Source organism: Hipposideros armiger, unplaced genomic scaffold, assembly GCF_001890085.2.
Source record: "Hipposideros armiger isolate ML-2016 unplaced genomic scaffold, ASM189008v1 scaffold_990, whole genome shotgun sequence".
Lineage (NCBI taxonomy): Eukaryota > Metazoa > Chordata > Mammalia > Chiroptera > Hipposideridae > Hipposideros > Hipposideros armiger.
The window spans coordinates 128,843-152,627 of NW_017732340.1; the positions used below are offsets into that span (position 1 = coordinate 128,843).

At 43.3% G+C, this 23,785-nt stretch overlaps 1 protein-coding gene across 1 annotated transcript in view; it reads left to right on the forward strand.

The window, feature by feature from the left end:
- Positions 1-23,785, forward strand: part of RAD54L2 (RAD54 like 2) — a 119,881-nt gene that overhangs the window by 55,755 nt on the left and 40,341 nt on the right. The window contains exon 2 of the mRNA XM_019631304.1: positions 3,296-3,488. Within this exon, the coding sequence (XP_019486849.1) occupies positions 3,350-3,488 (139 nt within the window). The 5' untranslated portion in view covers positions 3,296-3,349. The remainder of the gene's footprint in view (positions 1-3,295; positions 3,489-23,785) is intronic.

Below are 23,785 nucleotides of genomic sequence, written 5' to 3' on the forward strand. Positions count from 1 at the left end.
GTGTGTCTTTGTGGTTTTTTTCTTCCTGTGTACTCTCCCTGCCAGGGGTGTGCCTAAGGACCATGCCCGCATGATTAATTCCACTGATTCTTGGCCAGGCGCCACTCTATAGACAGGTGTCCTTGTCTTTGAACTTAGCAGGGCAGAAGTACCTTTTCCTACACTCTCAAGATTGCTCTGAGGGGCTAGACTGGGATTCGCTATAGATTTTTTCATAATTATAGCCTCCTTTTAGCAAACCCAATATATTAAACTGTAGATATTAACACATTCCTTGGGGATTGAATATTTGCTTTTCAGAGTGGTTCTCCTTAGTGTTCCTTTAGCTGGTTGTCCAGCTTCATTAAAATAGAATTTGATTCCCAGAATTTGTTTTGTGGAATCCAGGTCCTCATTAAGGTGTGGCACATCCATCAGCCCTCTCCTAGTTTCTCAGTTTTAGAGGCAGAACTACTCCTCTTCACTGGAGGCTGCAGCAGTGTTCCCGTGGAATGGGAAACAAAAGGGCAGACGCAGGTTTTCTTCAGGTTTTCTTATCAGCTGCTCCCCTGGTGTCTAACAGTTCCACTGAGAGCTAACTTCTGAATCAGGCTGCCTGCCCTGTGTTCTGAAAGGCTGTGCCCACATGGAAGTGTCTGTGTGGAGGGCAGGGGGAGCCCCTTAGGGACAGAATGTAACTGACGGGGCTGCTGCCCCCAAGATCAACGTTTCCCCTGCTGTTTTGTCTTTGTTGTTTTTTTGAAGGAGATCAGTAACAATAAAACCTTCCCCTTAAGTAGTTGGTATAGTTCCTTGTGTCATCTCTGGAAAGAAATTTAGTGGCTCATGGAAGGGAGGGAAAGAGAAAAACCAAATCTGGTGGGATTTCAGAAATCCATCGCTTTCTAGTGCTTCTCTGTTATGGGCCTCTGATAGCCTGGGTGCTATTTTAAAGTGTCCTCTGTTGTTAAAACATTTTGAGTAGGAGGCTGGAGCAGTGTCTCTCCTATTCTAATAGTACGTGTGGTTGTTGGATGTTTAATTGATGCTTGCTTCTATCAGGACTTGGGGCTGAGGTTATTTTGAAGACGTTCGTTAACTGGGGGTTTACAGGACACTTTTCCTTGTTATTGCTTACCTCTAAGTGATCGTCATTCTTCCAGCACCACACAATTTTTTTCTCTAAAATGACAGGCATTTGGATTACCTAAAGGTACTTGCTAATTAAAAAACTGTTCTCTAAAAGCCACTCCATAATCAGCCAAGCACACTGTAAGCAAAACACTTATCTCAAAGCAGTCTAGGAAGAAACGGATTACGCTGATTATGAACACTGACTTCCAGACCCAGAGTAGTTGCTGATGAATTATCATCATACTAATGTTCAGAAATAAATTCCACTTCCAAAACGGCTGATATCTAATTGATTTAATACATCCTATCTAAAACCCAATGAACTGAAGATATAAGCTAGTCATTCCCTCAAAGATTTGGACTCTGCATTGTCACTCAATGAATGATAGCTCAGCAGTAGTTATATTAATTTGTATTTGTGGATCACCTGTTTTCCCTGCACCTTTGTAGATGTTTTTGGAAGTGTGTTATTAATGCTAAAATTTACATTTAATTACTAAATTATTTCACAGTTGTTCTTTGCTTTAGTTGTTTTAAGAGGCTAGGAACACTACATACACACTCACAATTCCTGTGGCTTTAAACTGAGCAGGAGTCTTAAACTTAAGTGGTAGGGAAAACTCCAAAGGATCCAGCCTGCTTCATTTTGTTTCTGCTTCTGTTCAGGGGAAGGTAGACATTGTTTCAAGTTGTGTCTGCACTTTAATAAGAGATTTCAGTTCTGGAACAGTTTTTGTGTTGAATAATTAGAGGCTTCAGTTTTTATTTTGGGAGATGGGAGGAATTTTAGGATGGCCTGATTGTTGATTGTGGTTGTCTGCAGCAGTTTGTCTTGTAAAAGATTATTTATCTTATACCCCTCCCCCACATTTATTGTGAAGAATTTGAAAAATACAGAAAAAACTGAAAGAACTGGTCAATGAATCTTTATGTTAACATTTTGCTATATTTGCTGTATCACAGAGCACTCCATCTGGTTTTCTCATTACCTGTTTTTTCCCCCCTCAAGATGAAATGACCTTTGTAGCTATTAGTAAAGTGGAAAGAGAAACAGACAGACAGACATGCACAGTGCCTGGCACATTCTAGAAATAATAGAGCAGGTTGGCAAATGAACAAGTGAATGTGAATGAATGAATGACCTGAATTAGGACATGCTTCTGGCTCCAGGATACAAAGAAACAATTCCCAGCTAAATCCATGCCCTTAGGGACCTACTGTTGGTCCAGGAGCAGGCACACCAAAGGAGGCAAAGCACTTTGCCAGGTAGCCCCCATGAAGCCTTCGGTGAAGGTCAGCATGGCTGTTGCAGTTCAGAAGAGGACATATGATCCCAAAAGGCTGGGGCAGTTGACAAAGGCTTTTTGGAAGAAATGGACCTGGAACTGAGCCAGCAGGTAGGACAGAGCCTAAGAGCAGAGATGGGCACGGGGGTGTTCTGAGTCATGAGAGCCTGAGGAGGAGTGACAGTGTGATGAGTAGCCCGCTGGCCACTGAAAGCTCTTTGTTCAGGTGAGCGGAGAGTGAGTGGACTGTCTTTGTTGTGCTCCAAGGCAGGACCCACTTCCTGTTTCCACAGCACTCCCAGCTACTCCCTGCCCAGGGCTCCGCCCTTGCTGCTCACTGTGCCTGGAACACCCCCTCCAGGTGTCTGTGTGGTTCCCTCTTCCTTCTGGCTTCTGCTCAGTAATAACTTCCCTACCCATCCCCAAGCCCATATAAAATGCTGCTCCTTCTGGCACGTACCATCCTCCAGCACTCCCCAGCATGCTTTGTTCTGCTTTGTACCATGTCCCCAAAGCCCAGTATAGTGCCTGGGATTATATAGCCATATGTGTGTATATGTAGAGATATATGTAGATACAGAGAGTTGGTGCTCAGGGAATAGTTGAAGCATGAAGGAAGGAACAAATGGGAATTCTGAGGTCGACAGTGTGGTTTTATTTGGTCACTTGAAGATATTGTCTAAGCAGCTAAGAGAAGTTTGTGCTGGGCAGAGAGTCACCAGTACGTATGGCAGGGCCAGCGCACTTGTGGGGAAGATTGAAACGTGGGTATGGTTAGCTGGCCCTGCCTAGAAAAGCTCCAGGGAATTCATCCTTGGCATTTTCCCTTTGAAAGGTTCCCTCCCGCTCCTTAGTGGAGCCCTTGGTGACTCTGATCCCTCTTATCCTCCTCCCAGGACCCCTGCAGTGGACCATGAGTCGGTAATGCCCACTGAGGACCTCTGGGAGCCATGTCAGACGAATCCGCCTCAGGGAGCGACCCGGACCTGGACCCGGACGTGGAGCAGGAGGATGAGGAAGAGGAGGAGGAGGAGGAGGAGGTGGCAGTCGGGGAGCTCGGCCAGGAAGACGAGGAGGACCTGCTGGAAGGTGAGCGGCTCTGGGAGCCTCTGCTGCCTTAGCTTTTCTTCCCATGGTGTTTTTGCTGGGAGAGCGTCGCGCTTCCACTTGGATTTCTTAGGTCATCCATCATGAGAAGACAGACTGGAAACACAGCAGCAACAGCTCATGTGCTCCTTCCCAGGAAATGGATTGTTGTGCATGAGCCTCGCTTTAGTGCTGGAAGGACCTTCGGCGTTTATTTAGCGTGTTCGTCTTGGACAACCATGCAGACTCAGGTCCAAAGATCTGAGAGGGGAGCATACTTGCCCAAGTCATGCAGGGGTCAGTGGCAGAAGCCCTGTGGTCACATTTTGTGGTCTGGGGGTCGTGGACCCATGACGTGGCCGCAGGTAGGCGAGGGGGTAACAGTGAGTGGTCTGAGTTTTGTGAAATTACACTCACAATTCTGCTTGTGTGGACATGAGGGGTTTACTTGGGGAGAGATTCTCAGATAGGCTCACAACTGCAGAAAGCTGATTGCGTCTCCTGCGGGGCCACTTTGCCTCCAGCTGCTTCAGTGACTGTAAATAGCTCCTGCTGGGAGCGAACTGCACCTCCGTAGCTGGTAGGCCCCCTCTGGACGCCTGCTTGGGGGCCCCTTCCTTTGCCCCCAACTTGTTGAAGTAGCACTGGATGACTTCTCATCTTCAGCGATAGACCATCTGGCCAGCCACAGAGAGCTGCTCAGTTAATTCCAGCCTCTCATGGCATAGGATTTAGTTATCTGTAGTTTCCTCTTGATTGAGGCATAAAGTTTGTCTCTTTATAACAGACCATCCTAGAGGAACAGATCTGAGGGAGCTTAGGAAAAGTGCGCTCGGCCATTCTCCACGACAGTGAACACTGATCCTCTTTCTTCGCTGATGTTACTATCCTCAGTTCTCATTCCTCCTAACAGCTCCCATGTGGTTCAGGGATCAGTTTTCCCTCATTTATACTGTCTAGAAGTCTCTGCCCCGTTTCCAGTTCGTCTCTGGCAGGGAAATTAGCATTTCATCCCCCTGCCCTGCCCCTGACCGCAATTTGCGGTCCACTGTTAGCTTCGTCAGTTGGAGCCTCCCCCTCAGCTGGTCCTGTAGTTCTTCCTGTGGAGTAGAATGAGTAGACGTAATGGAAGGTAGTGGCGTGAGGGCACCAGCAGACTGTGTGTCGCTCGGCTCTCGGAGTTCCTGAGTTGGTGTTAGCGTCCTCAGGTATCTGCATCACGTTTTGCCTTTTATCATTTGGGTCCTCAGAATTATATTTTCAGATATCCCTAGAACTCTTTTCAGGTTTAGATTGAGTTTTAGGTGCTGTTGGTGATTATAAAGGAGATACACACACACACGCGCTTGCGCACACACACATCTTCCTTCTTTGTTCCTTGAAATCCTTTCTCCTTATCAGATTCTTAATTATTCAAAAATTATATGATATACTTCTCAGGACTTTACTATTATTTATTTAGAAGTGGCAAGAATTTAATTGTTATTTGTCTCAAAATAGTGTGGATGTGAATTGGAGTGTGTTCAAAAAAGATTTATACACTTCTCAGATGAAATAATTTCTTAAAAATTTGAAATGATTTATTTTCATTGCTTATCAAGTTCAGAGTGATAAAAAAAATGTGCCATGGGTACTGGCCCCTCCCCTTGCCGTGCAGGGTATCTAACTCTTCTTGGAATTTGATTCAAAGGCCATTTTTATGTTTTATGTTTCACTATAGTGTTAGAGCTAAACACCCCCACCACACACACACACAGACACACAGACCCCTGCCAAATAAAAGTGATGCTTCTGTTACTTGCTGCAGCTCCTCAACTCTGTTTTAGCCTTTGAAGCTTTCTGGTCCTCTCATTTTGAGCACTCTGCAATTTTGCTGAAACAGCCAAGACCTGCCTAGCTCTTCAGTCTTGCCCTTGCTGCCTTGGCCTGCTGGTCATCCCACAGTCCTAATGGGCAGAACAACCAGCTATTCTAAAATTAGGAATAGCTATGAATAATCTAGTCTTAGTTGGCATAGTGTGAAGTGGCCCTGTTGTTTTCTTAGAGCAGTGGTTCTCAGCCTAGGATGATTCTGCCTCCCACGGGACAATTTACAATGTCTGAAGACATTTTGGGTTGTCACGACTCCTAGGCGGTGGGGGAGAAATGCTACTGGCACCTTGTGGGTAGAGTCCAGGGATGCTGTTAAACATCCTACAGTGCACAGGACAACCCCCTCCTACACACAGTTATCCAGCCCCAAATGTCAGTAGTGCTGAGGTTGAGAAGCTCTTTCAAAAAGGAAACTCTTACTTCAGCCCTTTTTATTTGAAGTTTCATCCCTATTGGATAATAATAGCTCGTTTTTATTTTGCTTCATCATAGTTTACAGAAACATCTGAACAACCTTAATAACTTTTTCAAAGAGCTGTATTTTGGATTTGGTGATCCCTCCCTTTGTGTTTGTTTTCTTTGTAATTTCTACTTTACAATATCCTTCCTCTGTTTCTTTTGGAATTTTGCATTACTTTCAAGCTTCTTAGGAACGTGCTTCAGCTCATTTCAGGCTTTTTTCCCTCTAATATAAGCATTTAAAACTATAAATTTCCCGCTACATACTAGTTCTGTCCCCCACAAGCTTTTTGACACACTTTCTCCTGCTTGATTGTCTTGATAATTCTGTGCGTAGGTGGGAGGGCAGATACGTTTTACAGAAGATGAAACTGAGGTCAGAAAGGCGAAGGGCTCACTCAGTGTAGTTTAGCAAGCAAGTGGCCTTCGGTGTCTGAGGAAGGCAGTGCCCCCTTTTTAAGCCCATACTGCTTCTGAGACCACGGATCATACAGTGCCCTTGCCTGTGATTTGTTTGCTTTCTTTCTTAGTTTGTCCTCTGAGGGAAGGAGGTGGTTGGTGATATTGTTGAGCAGAGATGAGCAGCCAATTAGAAGTATAGTGGGAATCAAGTCAAAGGAGAAGGGAAAGTATGCATGGGCTGGAGAGGAGCTGCCTGACTTGGTATAGGAGCAAACACAGTAGTCGATGACCAGAATGAGTCTGGAGTGGTGGCCTGCGGTCACAGCACGGAGTGTTTAGAATGTGTCTTATAGGCATCCTGGAACCTGCTGCCTTTCACTGAGGAGCATCATTAGGCCTTTGATTTTAGGAATGTTGTCCAAGCAGTGGACAGAGAGATGGCCTGTAAACAGGGGAGACCAGTTAGGCCTGTGGTAGAGCTTTATGAGACGAGTTAATGAGGATTTGAGCTGTTGGGGTCAGTTAACCTGCACAGGAGGAGTAAATAGTCAGGTTTGTTGCAATGCGATTTACAGGACTTGGTGACATATTGGATATGCGGGGCAGGTTGAAGACGGAATAGGTAAAGCCTGGGAAGATGCTAAAACCTTTACAAAGGTGTGAAGATTAGAATAGGGACTGGATGGGGAAGTTAAAGATACAGTAAAACCTTGGATTGCGAGTGACTTGGTTTGCGAGTGTTCCGCAAGATGAGCAAACATTTCTAATGCATTGTAACATGGTAAACGGGTGATGTCTTGCAATATGAGTAGTTTGTTTCTGGAATGAATTATGCTCGCAAACCAAGGTATTACTGTACTTTTAGCTTTGCTACATTAAGTTGGGGCATTGTCTCCCCCTTGACCTTTGAATGTTGACTGCAGGGATATTAGTCTGAGAACTGGCTGTGATAGAACAGGGAGGCTTTGGCTACTGGGGAATAGCACCATGACTTTGTCTTCAAAAAAATGGGATGAAGATAGTGCTTTCTCTGTAGAACATGACAGCGGACCCCGGGTGTGTTGTGAGAAATTTTGGCTTTGGTTTTTCATTCCCGTTTTTCTTTTCTCTTGATGTCTGTACTGGGCTTTCTCTGTTCTTCTGGAATGGTGGGGAAAGTTGAGTGTCAGCACCTTTGGGTTCTGTCATTATTAGAGACAGAGGCTCAAAATCCAATCTTCCTGGAATTGGCTTTCCTTATGTAATGGATTTCTGGCTCCATATTGTCATCTAGCTCAGCTTCGGGTCCAATCTCTTGTCAGGCAAATTTAAGACTCCTCAGTAGAAAAGCTTGAGAAGCTCTGGTTTAAGTTAATCAAGATCTGGACACAGACTGGCTTGATGGGAACATATTTTTAGAACATACAGGCCCCTTTTTTTGTATTATCTATTTTATGTGACATATCAGGATGGCAGGATCCTAGAATTGCAGGTAGCTATGTGGCATGCTTAGTCCCTTCTGCAACCTGCTTCACAGCCCCCTTGTTGACAGAAAGCCTCCTTGATGTCAACTTTGGCCTTAGGCTGACCCCCTTTACCTTGGACTACTGGGTGAGGAAAGCTGGTCTCCTTCTCAACCCTTGGGTCTCGGACTCTCCTGCAGGGAGTTTGCTTTTTGCTTTTTCTCTGACCTCATTTTACTTGCCCTGTTTGCTTGCAATATAAAGAGTCAGGGATAAAGTGTTCTAGGCAGAGGGTCAGAGCAAAGGCCCTGGGGTAGGAACAGATTTGCTTAAGAATCAGGAGGGTAGAGGCCATGATGGTGGGAGCACAGAGAGCAAAGGGCAGAGTGGTCTGGGATGAGATAAAGGGACTTAAACAGGTAGGTCTAGCGGTGGTGGTTTGAGATATACCTAGGACCCAGGGTTTATTTGCTTGGGTTCTAACAGGTGCTATTTCAGACTTTCACTGGGAGTTCTGGACATACCAGTACATAGCAGCAGTCTGCAGGAAAGCCATGCCCCCGCGCAGCTGGGAAGTGAAAGAAGCTAGGGGAGCCTCCAGCATTTTCAACGAAGATCAGAATCTTAGTTAAGATGGGTTTTGTTTCATCAAGAATTGCACCTGGGAGGAGTAGTTTCAGCACTCTAATGGGAATCCTAGCCAATGTTTTCTGCCTCCTATGGAAGCCCCTAGGGCCCTACACAAGGCAGCCTAGGTTATGGGGCTGCAGTTTTCACCATTTATTATGGTCTTCCTGTCACATTAGACTAGCCTGTTTTGAGCCTAGATTATTTCTTCCTTCTCTAAGAATAGTTTTAAATAAATGTTATGAGTCCTGTGATTACCTAATGTCCTAGATTCTTCTTTGGAGAATGTGTCTAGAGTTTGGATAATATTTCAAAATCTATAATGCCAAACTGATTATCGACTTTACTGTTCAACGATAACTTTCTGGTTATGAGTAATATGTGCTTATTAAATAAGCTTTGGAAAACTACAAAACATTATAAAAAACTCAAAATCACCCATAATTCTAGCAGCCAGAGTTAGCAAGAGTGCTGATGTTTTATTGTAGTTTTTCAATCTTTTTTCTATGTAAATGTTTATTTTTACAAAACTGTAATTGTACTGTATATTCTTTTTTCCATGTCCCATTTAAAATTCTTCAAAATTAGAATTATTTTGTAATTCCATGGCATTTAAATTTTTACTTTTCTAAAGTTTTTATTTTATTTTTTATTTTATTTATTTTTTTTTTTTAAAGATTTTTATTGGGGAATTGGGGGGATGGGAACAGTGCTGGGGAATTGGGGAAAGGGGAACAGACAAGTTGCTGTCGTTTTGTTCTTCAGTCTAGTTGTGGAGGACGTTGCTTCACTGGCCCAAGTTGGCACCATCATTGCGCTCTTCTCTGGCGAGGCAGATCAGTCGCCGGCTTCTGGACGGCCGCTCACTGCGGCTGCTGGCCGCTCACGCTGGCTGCTGGCTACACACGGTAGCCCATGGCAACCCACTGCCACAGGGACTGCAGCCTACGCCGTCGCCGGCGACTCACAGAAGCCCAGCTCCAGGTTGAGCTGTTGTTCAGCATCTTAGCTGTGGAGGGCAGTGTCACTGGCCCTCATATGTGGGATCCGAACCGGGGTCCTCTGGCATCCCAAGCGAGTTCTTAACCATCGCGCCACTCGGCCGGCCCCTATTATTATTTTTTAATGTCAGTAGGGTCTCAGATTCTTTTTAAAACAATTAAATGTGATAGAACCTATTCCTGTTGTTCATTTCGATGCTCAGATTGTCCCAGATTTGGCTAGTGGGAGCCCTTTCCAGCTGACTCCTGTGTTCCTTTGACATGTCCCTACAATTTGTGAGCACTTCCTTTTCTTCTGGGGCACAACAGTATGTTCCAGGGTTAGCTTGCTTTTTCTCTGTTGCAACCCAGGAACTGGCCATTTCTCCAAGGAAACCTGGTTTCTTTTATTGGGGAATGGTATTTAGAAACCAAATTTGGGCTGTACATGTGCTCAGAACTGCTGGGGTATAATCGATTGTAGGCCCTTTTGGTGGGTAGAGCTAGGAGATACATTTATTTAAAAAACCATGTGTTCATAACAATACTTGTAATATTAATCTTTCTCGCATTTCGTATCTGTATCTCTCTTCTCCCACAGTGAGAACCTGGCTCCCAGCAACACAATATATTTACTCATTTGCTCAGTCCTACAATACACTCAAAATAGTTTCAAATAGTTCCACTACAAACACTAAGTTTCAGTAAAGTTCAAGATTTTTTTTGCAGTTTTTTTTCTTTTAATACCCCACAGGGGCAGTATGGTCAGAATGCTATACAGTTCAAAAGTTACTTGGATTTTTTTTCTTTATTTCCATGTTTTTCCAGCTTTACTGAGGTTTAATTATATGCATTGTACACACCACTGAAACCATCATAAAAATCAAGATAACGAACATATTCATCATCCCGAAAGGTTTCCTCTGCCCCTTTGAAGTTCCTCCCTCCCGCCCTGCCCTTTAACCCTGATCCTAGAGAACCACTGATTTGCTTTCTGTCATTATTGATTATATTTTCTAGAATTTTTATATGACTAGAACCATAGTGTATTCATTCTCTTTCTCTTTGCCGGGGGGGAGAGTTTGGCTTTTTTCACTCAACGTAATTTTATTTTAAGATTCATATGCATACATGTGTGTATCAATAGTCCATTCCTTTTTATTGCTGAGTAGTATTCCATTGTGTATGAATATAGCTCAATTTGGTTATCCTTTTCCTGGGGGGGGTTGTTTTTTCGGGGGACGGGGGGTTTCCTTTTTTTCTTATATTACAAATAAAGACACTGTGAACATTCACGTACAAGTGCTTTTATTTAGCTTTAGTAATGAATTCTGTCATCTCTAATGCCTATCAAGTAATGGGGGGAAATGGAATTGGATAGAACTGAGAATAGAACCTGGTGACATTTTGCTAGAGACCTCCCTTTAGATGAACCATTAACATTAGTGAATAAGGTTATCTATCTGTCTGTGAATGCAAGTGACTGTTCTCTAGCCCACAGACCACCATCTATTTATAAGAATAGCAGAGTAGACTTTTTGTTAAATGCATTAATTGAAATTGAGTTCTCATTAGAAAGGTACTAGAAAGGTACCAGACTAGAGTCTGTTAGGAGGCAGTTGCTTCTGAAGCTGTGTAGCCCAGTTAGTGTCAATGCCTAAATGAATGGCAGGTCTCAAAGACAGCGGCGGGGTGGGGGTGGGGGGCATCAGAAGAACAACACGATGTGTGAGAGCAGCAGGGGAAGGGGATGCATTCATTCAATCATTCAGTATTTATTGAGCACCTTCTTTTGCTAGGGATGGTTATGGACATTGGGAATATAGCAGAGAATAAAGTGTCTCTCATGAGATTTTCACTCTAGCAGATAGAGACAGATGACAAATAAGTACCATAAACTGTATGTCAGAAAGTGTTAAGTGCTATGAAGAAAGGGGACTAGGTAAAGTATGAGTGTGGGTGATGCTATTTTATGTAAAATGGTTAAGAAAGAGCTCACTTGATTAGGTGACTTTTGAGTTGAGCCATGAAGGATGTAGGGGGCTAGCCTGGTGGCTGTCTAGGGAGAGAGCATTCTAGGCAGGTAGGATAGTAAGAACAAAGATCCAAAGGAAGCAGCTTTCTTGGTACGGGGGAGCTGAGGCAGAGTGTAACAGGATGAGGAAGGTAGAAGAGCAGCCGTGGGGTTGGACTGTGGGGGGCCTTATTCTATGAGGGGAGAGCCATTGGAGGGTTTGAGCAGAGGAGTGACCCAATCTGACTTAGGTTTTAAAAGACCACTCTGGCTGATATGTAGGGAATAGGCTATAAAGGAGATAAAGGCAAAACCAGGGAAACCAGTTAGGAGTAGAGGCAGGAGGGAATGGTGGCTTGGTGGAGGTGGTAGAAATAGCTGAATTCTGGATGTGTTTGAAGATAGAGTCAATAGGTTAATGAAATGGATATAAATTGTGTGAGAGAAAGAAGATAAGGATGGATTCCAAGGTTTATGGACTGAGCAACTTGAAGGTGCCATTTTCTGGGTGTGGGAAGATTCGAGGAGAGACACAGATTGGGGGCAGACAGGAATTTGGTTTTGGTGACAAGTTAAGTTTAACATGTTTTATGCCTCCAACTTGAGATGTCCAGAAGACAGTTAGACTAGTATTGAGAGTTGAAGTTCACCAGAGAAAAATGTGGGATGTATCTCTATATATAAATGGTACTTAAATCACGGGTCAGGATGAGGTCATCTGAGAAATTAGAAAAGTTAGAAGTGATCTGAGTGACTAAGCACTAGTACTGAGAGATACGGATGGGATGAGGATATATCTAGGAAAGAAGACAGAAGAAATGGCCACTGACGTCGTAGGAGACCCGAGAGAAAAGTGCTGTGGAAGCCAAGTTTTAAGAAATCATTTCAAGGAGGGGGTCATCAGCTGTGTTAGTTAAAGGCTACCGGTAGCCCCGCTGTATGAAGACTAAGAATTGAACACTGGATTTAGCAGTGCGGAGGTGCCCTTGATAAGCAGTTGCGGGGCTGTGGTAGGGGCTCAAACAAGAACAGGTAACGAGGAATTGGAGATTCCAAGAATAGACAACTCTTAGGAGGAGTTTTGCTATATAAAGAAACAGAGGAAAAGTGGCAGTAAGTGAAGGGGCATTTGAGATCAAGGAAGGACTTTTTTTAACAGTTGAGGGGTTTTATCCTTTTAACTTTTTTGCCAATGGGATTGATCAGATAGGGTGGGAGAAATTGATGATGCAGGAGAAACTGGGGACAGTCCAAACTGGCTCAAGCCAAGCTGCAGCTATGGCCCGGGAAAGCCTCTGCTTCAGCAGTTAGTTAGAGAGAGAAACGCCCTCAGGGCAAGGCCGCCATCTTCACCTAAACTTTTATAATCCTGGGCAAGTCCTTGCCAAGCCTTGAGGTTCTTTTTCACAAAATGAAAAGTCTGTAACCTGTTGTACTCTTGTTTTGGATGAAGACAGGGAAAGAAGGGTGTTTTTAGGAACAAAAAGGAATCACCAAAGCAGAGAAGAGGGCTGTGAAGTGGCGGGGTGGGGGTCGGGGTTGGGAAGCAGTGGGGGGAGGGGTGCTAAGCCAGACAAGACAGTGTTAATGGCTCCCTATTCCATGTCAGCATTTCTTTCTCTACTTAGATGACCAGCAGCATTCCTTAAATTACAGATTCAAGTCAGATTTTTTCATTCTGTATTTGCCCTGTCTTCCTTCTCTCCTTCCCCGGAAAGTTATATCACCTTTCCTGAGACAACGTGAATATCTGTTGTTGGACTGATTTTTCAGAATAGCCTACGTCAGAGTTTAGGGTGACCTCCTTGTTAGAAATGAAGTGGTGCCAATTTTGATGCCAGTTTCTATGTGCTAGGCTTAGAGACACAAAGGGCAGGAAGTTTGGGTGTGCTGGGGGGCAGAGATTGTTTTGTAAACCTGTATCAGCAAAGCGTGTCATACGATGACTCAGTTATTCAGAGTGACTTTGTAGGTCCTTAACACTCCTTCCCAGTAATCCATGGAGTGGGAGCTTTGATTGTGGGTGTCATTTGCATTTCCATAACTAATTTAAAGTGTTGAGCCCTTTCCATATGCTTTTAGGACCATTTTCACTTCTGTGAAATGCCTGAGCACATTTTCTTCACCATTTTTGTTTTCTTCCACCCATTTCTTATTGATCTACAGGAGCTCTTTATATGTGGATATGAGTCTTTTGCTAGACACACATACATGTGTGTCTTTCCCTTTTATAGTGCTTGATTTTTTACCCTCTTAGTATTTTTGTTTCACCCCCTTCCCCCAATATGATTATCTAATTGATCCCGCACTCTGCATTGCATTTCTGTTCCCTTTGTTGTAAACCAAGGCAGAGTACGTATGTGGCTCTGTCTCTGAACCCCGTTCTTTTGCCCACGTGACTCTGGGGAATGGGAGCGAAGCAGAGGGGGTGCTGTGTAGTGCGGTAGCTGAGAGCATGAGGTCTGGAGCCGGGTCAGCCACTGGGCTGACAGGGCTCAAATCCCGTCTTTACTGCTTACGCGCTGTGAGGCAAGTTTCCCCATCTGGGAAACGGGAATAATTATAGCATCATCTACTCAGTAGGGCTGTTTTGAAGACTGAATGAGTTAATATTTGTAACACCAATAAATCTGGCTGAAGAAGGATAACAAGCAGTGCTGGTGGGCTAGACCCCTGGGAGCAGAGCTAGTGCCTAGAGCAATTGTTGGATGGCCTTGGATGTGACCGGGGGTGGGGCGGTGTCCGTATCTAGTAGGGCTCACCAGCTATTCACCAGCTTCTTTGCCTGCCCTGACTTCAGAGTTACCCAGCAACCCTCCTGAAGGGAAGGTCTTGAAGTATTTTCTGAATCATCTTCCGAAGTCTTCAAGTGGCCTTTGGTCCAATTTAGAATACAGAAGCAGGATGTGCCAGGTTTGAATGAAGTTCCCCCAAACAGCATACCAAGGAGATGGCAATAGCTATTAACTTTCTCTCCAAAGTTGTATTGACAGGCACTGAAGCTTAGCAGTGTTGGGCATGTGCTGAAATAAAAAGGAAAAAACCTGCAGAAGGCTTTCTGGAGGCTAACCTTTACGCAGAGACCTGGAAGAGAGTATGAGTTAGAATTAAGTCCTTAGATTCTGTCACATAACTGTTAGATGAAGAGCTGGAGAAAGAGGGACATAGCATCAGTAAAGGCCCAGAGACCACTGAGAGCACAGTGCTTTTGAGGCTGGAGAGCATGGAGCAGAGGGTGTGTGGGTGGAGGTGGCTGGAGGGAGGTACTTGGTCGGAGAGAAAGCTGGAGGCTGGCAACCAGAAAAGGCCTTAAGCATTTCAGATTTTATTCTAAGGGTGTAAGGGACAGTTTTAAAGTGTTTTAAAAGATCCTGGGTGGGTGGAGACTGTGACGTGATCAGATTCGGAAAGCTCACTCTTTGTGCAGTGCTATTGGAGGGGGAGAAATAGGGAGGCAGGGCGACCAGGTGGAGGCTGGCGCAGGAATCCGGACCAGATGATACAATGGCATGGAGAGGAGTGGAGCGGGACGTTTAGGTACCTTATTTAGCCACAGAACTTGTGATTGAACATGAGGAGAGGAGAGAAGGCAAGGATGAGTTTTTTCCCTTGATGGTGACCGAGTATGGTGGGGCTTATAGAATTGCCACACTGTGGAGCGCACTTCCTGGGAGAGCACTGCTGAAGACTCTTCCGGCTTAGAGACTGTAGTACTGTCAATGTAAGATGTCCAAACCTGCAGAAACATTTATAAGAGTTTATTAGAGCCAAACTGCCAACATGCCAGGAAGCAAGGTCTCAGATGCTCCGGAGAATGACAGTTTTGTAGTTTCTTTTATATGTTTGGAATTAAGGAGGGAACACGCGGAAGGTTGCATGGAGGTGGGAGAAAACAAGGTGGGAATCTCTATGATTGGATTACAAGATAATTACATAGGTGTTAACCTACGTAGAATAGTGGGCAGAGCTTGCTGCAGGTGCAGAGAAACCTTTTATAGGCCTGGGGGGCGGTGACTGCCCACCATGACCAGTCTAGTTAGGAATTTCTCATCAGATCACGCTGTGAGGTTACAGATTTATTACAGAGCCTTTTTTTGTCCGCTTATGTTCTAGCCACTCGTCTTTTGAGTGTTCCTTTCTTTCTTTCCACCTATCAGGAAGCAAGACTTCAGTGTGCTCCTGGATATATACTTATTTCCTTAGGATTTTCTATGGCCCCAAGGAAAAGGTTTGTTGTTTTATTTGTAATATGGCCAGTCAGAAAGGGCTTTACCTGTCTTTCTCTAACCAGAGTCCATGCTCCAGCTTTTTCATTCAGTTAACATTTAAGGTTTGAACTAATGAGACAGTTCAGAAGGTCAACGGCATGTGCAATAACTTATTGTTTTGCCAAGACATGACTAAACGATGCTCTTTTTTTAATATTTATTTTTTAATCATAGCTCACACATGAAATGATGCTGTCTTTCGGCCGTGGTCTGGGAACTGGACATTGGGTCCTGCCTTTCACATCTGCTCCTCAATCAGCCCTTTTCTCTGCTCTCAGATCAGAAATTCTTAACATCATTGAGAGTCTGAAGGGATCATTTAAATGTTCCAGTTACTAGTGAATGCTTTCTGTGGAGGAAAGTCTGGGCTGCAATATACTCCAGCTTCCCAGCGTGGTGTCTGCTGCTAAGTCTGAGGTTCGCTTGTGAAGTCCCAGTCTTGGTTCACAGCCCTTTCTCACCTACTGCATCCTTATGGGAATTTTTGTGGGTTTTTTTTTTTTTTTTTATGGTTTGTAGCCTCAGTGCTTCAAGGTGTTCATCAGTCGAATGGAAAAGTTCTATTGCTTTCACCCCTCCCTCTAGGTTACTGGCGTGCTTTTGTTAGTCTGTAGGACCAGTTTTACTGCCTTCTACTCTCTTAGGTTAACAGACATAACGGTTACAAATTTTGGAGGATTATCTATCACCTTAGTGTGTGTCCCCAAATCCTCTCTCAAATAAAAGTAGAATGAGCCGTTGGTGTCCCTCTTTGCCCTCCTGGTCTCCTCTTGCTTGTTGTGGGCGCCCTTACATGGGCCCCTGGTGGAGTCTGCATATGATGGAAAGCTTTGTATATTCCTTTGAGCCTCTGCCCCATTCAACATGGATATCCAGGAGGGCGAGTGGGTGGGACTGGAACAGCAGGGTGGGACTTCACCTGCCTGAGCTCCAAAGCGCAGGGCCATAATCCTCCGAGTCTGTAAACAGGCCCCTTCTCTTCACTTTTTTAAATTCTCCACTTGGGGGATGCAGAGGTCCTGTTTACTCCCCTAACTCTCAGCTCTCAGGCTCACTGGAGATGCTCGGAGATTGCTTTCTAGCCTCCTTTAGAGAGACTGCCAACTGGAGCCTCTAAGAAGAGCAGGAAACCCAGCACGGATTGACATGGCCCTTGAACCAGCTCCAGTCCTGACACCTCTCTGGTTATGTAACACCAAGCAGCTGCAGCGTCCGGAACCACTTTAGTCCCCGTGGTGCGGACGGCAGGTGGCGGCAGCACTGGCCCTTTAGTGATCCTGAAGTTTCAGGAATAAAGTCTGGAGTCCTTAATTCTGTTTTAATTTCTCCCATGTTTGGATCACTTGTACTTTGGGAAACAAGAAAGAAAACATTCCATTACGTTTGTTTTCCCATTCAGACCCCTAGCCTATTCCTTTTTAAAAATTTGTACTAGAGAGATGAGAGATCCTTGAAGGTAAAATTGGGAGGGGTGCTCCTGAGGAAAGAGTGGCCAGCCTATTGTCACTTGGGCAGATCCTGCAAGGAAAGGCTCTCCTGCCAGGGAGCTATAGGCCCCCAGCTGCCAGTCACCAGGTGCCTGGGGTTGCATGTTGCTCTTGGATGAGCTGCAGCTGGTTCCAGATAAGGCTCAGCTCTCTCCACTTTCTCTCCCTCTCCCTGGACAGTGGGGTTTCCCTTCCTTACTGTGTGGTGATGGCTAAGTGTGGGGTTGCTTCTGGAATTTGGAGAATGGAGGGAACGGGAAATCAAGCTGAGCATGTGATGCAGCACTGATGCTGGGCATAAAGACCTGTGGAGGAGAAACAGGTACTGGGTGTTTGCTCATGGCTGAGGAATAATAAAGTGGAGTGAGTGGAGAAAGGGCGGGGAACACTTCAAGAACCAGCTCAAATTTCTGAAGTAATGATGTCAGTTTTGGCTATTTGAGGTGATGATGTTTTTTTATATTTGTAACTGTTCTTTATTATATTCTGGATATATTAATCCTTTGTTATTTACATTGTAAACAGCATCTAGTCTGTGGCTTATCTCTTAACACTGTTCATAGGGTTCTTTGTTGTAAAAATAACAAAACCAAAAAACCCTGTTGTTTTATTGTAGTCAATTTAAGCAATCTTTCCCATTGTTTGATAGACATTTATTTCATGAGTGAAAAAGTAAGAGAATATAGGAGAGGCATATTTTAAAGATCAGAACGTGGTTCTCATCAGCGTCTTTGGCTTTAATTTGGATTTAAAAATGTTTGATTTTGTGAAATTATTCTAGACATTACCCTGTCTGTAAGATTTTAGTACAGCCAGGCATTTGGCTTACATTTTTCTCATGACTTGAAATATTCAGAAATTAAGCTAGAATCCTTCAAGATAGCAGCTGTAGCGCGTGCTCATTACACCTCTCTCAGAAGCTCCCGCTTTGTGGCTGATGTGCTGAGAACTCAGTAATTCTTCCCTGTGGTTGCAGACATAGCTACCAGGGTCAAAATTAATTCTGTCTGCAGCACAAGGCTAGAATTTCAGAGGGGTTGAAAAGATGTGTAGTTGTGTTTACAAATGATTGTTTCTTTACTATTTTAGCCTTGATTGTGCTAAAAGCAGTGGTTCTCATGGGAATGATTCTGCCCATGAGGGAACATTAGGCAGTGTATGGAGACATTTTTGGTTGCCTGATTATTTGTTTCACTGGGCAGGTGCTACTAGAATCTAATGGGTAGAGACTGAGGATGCTGCTAAACATCCTATAATGCTCAGGACAGCCCCCATAATGCCCCAAAAATGTCAGGAGTGCCGAAGATGAGAAACACGGTGTCTTTAAAAAGTGATTTGCAGCTGTTTTCCTCCCCTGTGAGTGCTAAGTGGGAAGGCTGGCCGTTTCTTCTCTCCATGCCTTGGGTTGTTTTATGAGTTAGTCAGAATGGTATTGGCCCCCTTGTTCTCAGATCTCATTTTTAAAGATCAGTTTAATTTAGAATCCACTAATGCTTTTTTAGTATTAATGCTATGAAGATTTATTTCTTCCCAAGGAGCAACTATGATAAGAGGGTTTTTTTTCCTCAAACTGGCTTCCATGACTATTTTGAAGGTGAATCACATTTTGGTTTGCATGAGATTTTAACCTTTTTTATGCCTATTGGCAAATATATTGGCTTTCCGTGACATTTATAGTCAGGGAAAGCTTGGTCCACAGAGAACATCAGTGTGTGCTTGCAGATGATAAATAAACATACTGAATAAGATTTGATGCACGTCAGTGGACTTCTTAATTCATATATTTTTCTCTAGTGGCAATTTTTATACAAACAAACTCATTAAAAAATTCATCAGACATTTATTGAGCATCTGTTGTGTGGCTGTCATTTATGTTAGGCTTTAGAGATACAGTAGTGATGAAGATGGACAGAATCCCTGCCCTCAAGGAGCTACGTTCTACGAGAGACAGATGGTTAACTGTTGAATCAAACCACTAAAATAACTTCAGATCTTGATTATAACCACTAGACAGTAAAGGAAAGGAATGAGTCTCGGGTAGAAGGGCCTATTTTAGCCAGAGAGGTGGTGGAAGTGGGCTCTCTGATATCTATTGATATCTATATCAAATGGTGTGGAAAAGGCTGTGTTTATCCATTGAATTACTTTGGTACATTTGTAAGGGATTAATTGACCATAAATGTGTGGTGTAACTGGATTCTGTCCCGTTAATCACTATGTCTACCCATATGCAGAAGCCATAATTACTGTAGTTTGAATTAGGTAGTACAAAAACTCCAACTTCGTTGGTCTTTTAAAACATTCTTTTGATTAGTCTAGGACCTTTGCATTTTCATAAAAATTTTAAACTTAGTTCACCAACTTCTATTGTAGTCAGATAGTGGCCACAGCTGAAATGGCAAACAAAGGTGGAAGTTACATTGCCTTTATGATCTAGCCTTAGAGTTACACACTGTCACTTCTGTCTTAGTCATAAGCCCACCCAGAGTCAAGAGAAAGATGTTAGAATCTACTTCTCAATAGGAGTATCATAGTCATACTGTAGAAAACCATGTGGGATAGAAGATATTATTGCATTCATTTTTGGAAAAACCAGTCTGCCACATCCCACCATCTGGCCACAGTAATTCACATTCCTCCCACATGCAAAATACATATCTCCCTCTCCTCAAGACCCCCAAATTCTCATCCCATTGCAGCATCAACTCAAAGTCCAAGATCTTGTCATCTCACTCCGATCCATGTGTGGAGGTGGCTTTCAGGTGTAGTTTCTTGAGGCTACTTCCTAAGGAAGTTTCTCTGAAGACTTTTATGAACTAAAGAGACAAGTTATCTGCCCCTCCACCAACTTAAGATGTTGGCATAGGGATGAGGTGGGGCAGGGGAAGGTGGGTAGAGGAAGGGAGTGAGAGGCACACGGCAATCTTTGAGCCATAGCAATTCTGGAATCCCTAGCTGAGCGCATTTTTGCCAGTTCCTTGATTAGAACTCAGCATTACACACTGTATTTCTCCAGGGCTTTTGGCTTTATCCTCTGGGCCCTTAGTTCTGCCCTCTGAATAATTGTTCCATTCACAAAAAGTAGCCTGGATTACAGCTGGCTCTCAGCCTGCCTGCTCACTGCCTCTAGAACTTTGAGGGTCCAAACCCCTTTTTTCATTTTGCACTGTCTATCCATTTCAATTCAGGCTTATATAATTCCTTTACAAACTTTTGTATTAGTATAAAATATACTTCATTAGACAAAAGCCAAACCCGCAAAAATCTTTGAGATAATCTCTTTTCTACTTGGCCTTCTTGGGAGGCTGCTATGGAATAATACTCTAAGATTGTTCTAAGCTCTGTTTTTAATGGCGACGGTCTGCTAGTTATGCCTTAAAGATCTTTAGGAGGCCTTTTGTCTGTTTGAAAAAGTCTGTGCGGCATTACCTTAAATATTTCTGAGATCATGACAAAGCATCTTACCAGTCTACCTGGATTTGGTCTTTATTTTCCATGTTATTGCAGGTGACGGAGCTGCTGCACTTGCTGACACAGTATCTCGGTTCCTTTAGCTTCCTATAACATTTTCCTTTAAGCCTGTTGGCAATCTCCTTGAAGCCCTTTATGTTTTTACTGCTGTTACCACCAGTCTCCTCATGGCCCTTCCAGCTTCCACTCACCACTTGATCCCAAACACAAAGCCATGGTTTAATTTTTTATTGTGGCAGCACCTTTGGTACCCAAGTTTCTGTTTCAATTACTATTATTGTATCATCAGTAAGTCTCCCCCAAACTGATTTACAACAATAACATTTTAGTATTTCTCTTGGTTACTGTGGGTAAGCTATTCAGGAAGGACTTGGCTGACAGTCTTAACTAACATCTAGGCCACCTAAATTTTGCTGGATTGCATTTTTCTTGACTATGGATCACATTTTCCTGTTTCTTTGCATATCTGGTGATTTTTAATAAAGTAATTTTAAAAAATCCATTATCTTTCCCAGAAGACTGTTTATTCTAATTTTAGCAGACAGTTCAATTGCTAATTGATCACCTTGAACTTGTAAAGCCTTCGTTTTATGCTTTTTTAGTACCAATCTGTGAAAAGCCCAAGATGTTTCCCAAACCTGATTTGGCAGCACTCAGTCTCTAAATTCTCTGTCCCTGCAGACCTCGTCTGGGCTTGGTTTTACACTGTTAGGGAGGACCTAGTGTAAGTCCTACTCTTACTCCTGGGGACAGCCTTACTGTTGTCTCAGCTGGATGGTAGGGGTGTTAATAAGACGTTAATGAGATCTTTCCACTCTGGCAGGTCTGGAACGCCCCAATTCCCCCGGCCCCGCTCTTCCTCCAGCACTGCTAGACTTCTAGTACCTCAGTTCTTCTCCCAACCCAGTAACTGCTGTAATCTGGTAAACCCAGGGCAGCCTCAGCCTGTGCCCGTACAGCCAAGCCTGTAGTCAGATTCATAGAGTCCTTCATTTGGACTTCTGGGCCCTCCTTCCCCTTTGCACAACTCCCTCCCTTCTCTCCAAAATTCCATCCACTTAAGCGACCCTGAGCCCTGCCTGATCTCTGCCTCCTCAGCTTAGTGGTGGTGCTTTACGTGGACTCCAGCTGATTATGCTGCAGTAGGCAGTTGGCCCAAGCAGAGCGCTGGATGATCGCGGGCTCATCTCATGAGTTTCCCCTTTTTCAGCATTTGCAGTTTTGTACTGCCTGTTTAATGCTTCCTGGAAGTGCCTTCTTCAAATATTGTGTCCGATTCTATCACTGTTTACAGAGGGTGAGTGTTCCAGTTCTGTTACTGCATAGCAAATTATCCTAAAACACTAACTTAAACAGTTGTGTTTTGCTCGTGATTTTTGAAGTCAGGAATTCTGGAAGGCAGTGAGTGGCTAGGCAGCTTTCCCTTGGGGTCTCTCATCCAAAGGCTTACTAGGCTAGACTTTCAAACTGACTCACGTGGCTGACAGCTGATGCTGGTGGGTGGCCGAGAACCCAGCTGACTGCTGCGCTGCCCTCATGCAGCCACTCCATGTGGCCTGGGCCTCCATACAGCATGGCAGCCTCAGAGTGGTTAGACTTTTTACATGGTGGCCGACGGTTCAAAATGTGTTGTCCCAGATCACAAGGTAGATTTGGGATCGACTTTTATGATCTAGTCTCAGAGGTGTCAGTTCTGTTCCAATGTTTTGGGTTAATTAGTCACGAGCCTCGAGGGGAGGGGGCCTCAGCTCGTCAGGAGAAAATTCAAAGAATTTGGAACCTTTTTTTTTTGTTCTGACTTCAAATAAAAATTTTTTTTAATGTTTCAGGTGTACAAAACAATGTAATAGTTAGACATTTCCACTCCTCACTAAGTGATAGCCCCTCCCCCAATCTCCTACCCGGCTGACATCGTATGTAGCTGTCACAGTTCCATTGCCTCGATTCCCTATGCTGGACTCCAACCTTTTCTTTTTTCTAATCACCTCAGAGGGCTCGTTCAGGATCAGTGACTCTCCTGTGGCCAGAAGTGAAGTTCATTCCTCAAGTTTCTATAATGTTACATAATTACGTTCTAATTTCTATTGATATTTCTTTTTTTGACCTATGGGTCATTTAGAAGTGTATGGATTATTCACAAGTGTACAGATACAGCTTGGAATTTTCTAGTTGTCTCTTTGTTTTTTATTTCTAGCTTAATTCTGCTGTGTCAGATTACGTATCTGAATGATTTCAGTTGTTTGAAATTTGATGAGGTTTGCTTTATGGTCCAGTATGTGGGCAGTTTTGATAAATGATGCATGAGCTGTTGAAAAGAATGTGTTTTTTATTGTTGTTGAGTGAAGTGTTTTAAATACGTGAGTTAATTCAGGTTTGTTAATTATTTCATTCATGTCTTGTTTAGCTTTACTGGTTTTTTGTCTGTTGACGCTTATTAGTTATTGAAAGAGGTAAGTTAGTCTCTCAATATGATTGTAGATTTGTATATTTCTCCTTTTAGTTTTGTCAGTTTTAATATATTTTGAAGGTAAAATAGTGTGTGCATACAGATTTGCTATTGCTATATCTTCTTTTTATATTTGGGTTTTGTTTTTTTATCCAGTCTTATTTTTCTTTTTAATTAAATGTTATTGGGGAACAGACATAGTCATTGGTTACACATTGCTTTCATGCTACAATGGCATAGTTGACTCTTTTAGGGAGGGCCCAGCTCACAGTGGCCCGTGTGGGGATCGAACTGACAACCTTGGTGTTATCAGTACCACACTCTAACCAACTGAGCTAACCAGTCACCCCATCCAGTCTTTTAATTGGAATGTTTAGTCCATTTATATTTAATGCAGTTATTGATATAGTATTAAATCGTACAACTTTACTATATATTTTCTATCTCATGTTTGTTCTTTTTCTCCTCATCAATTAGTCAAGTTTATTTTTCTTTTTATGATTCGGTTTTCTCCCTATTGGCTTGTTAATTTTACAATCTTTCACTATACTTTTAGTGGTTATCCTAGATTACAGTATGCATTCTTGTCTAATATAAATTATTGCTTTTATTACTTCCCTGACTATATTAGGACCATAGAACACTTTAAATCTGTTTACTTCTTTCCTGTCTTTTGTTATTGTTTTTATACATTGTAATTCTATATATTTTAAATGCCATAAAATACGGTTGTTGTTTTTCTATAGTCAATATTGATGTATATTTTTCATACATATACCCTTTTTGTCATTCTTCATTCATTCCTTCATTTCTCTTTTCTGTCTGAGATCGT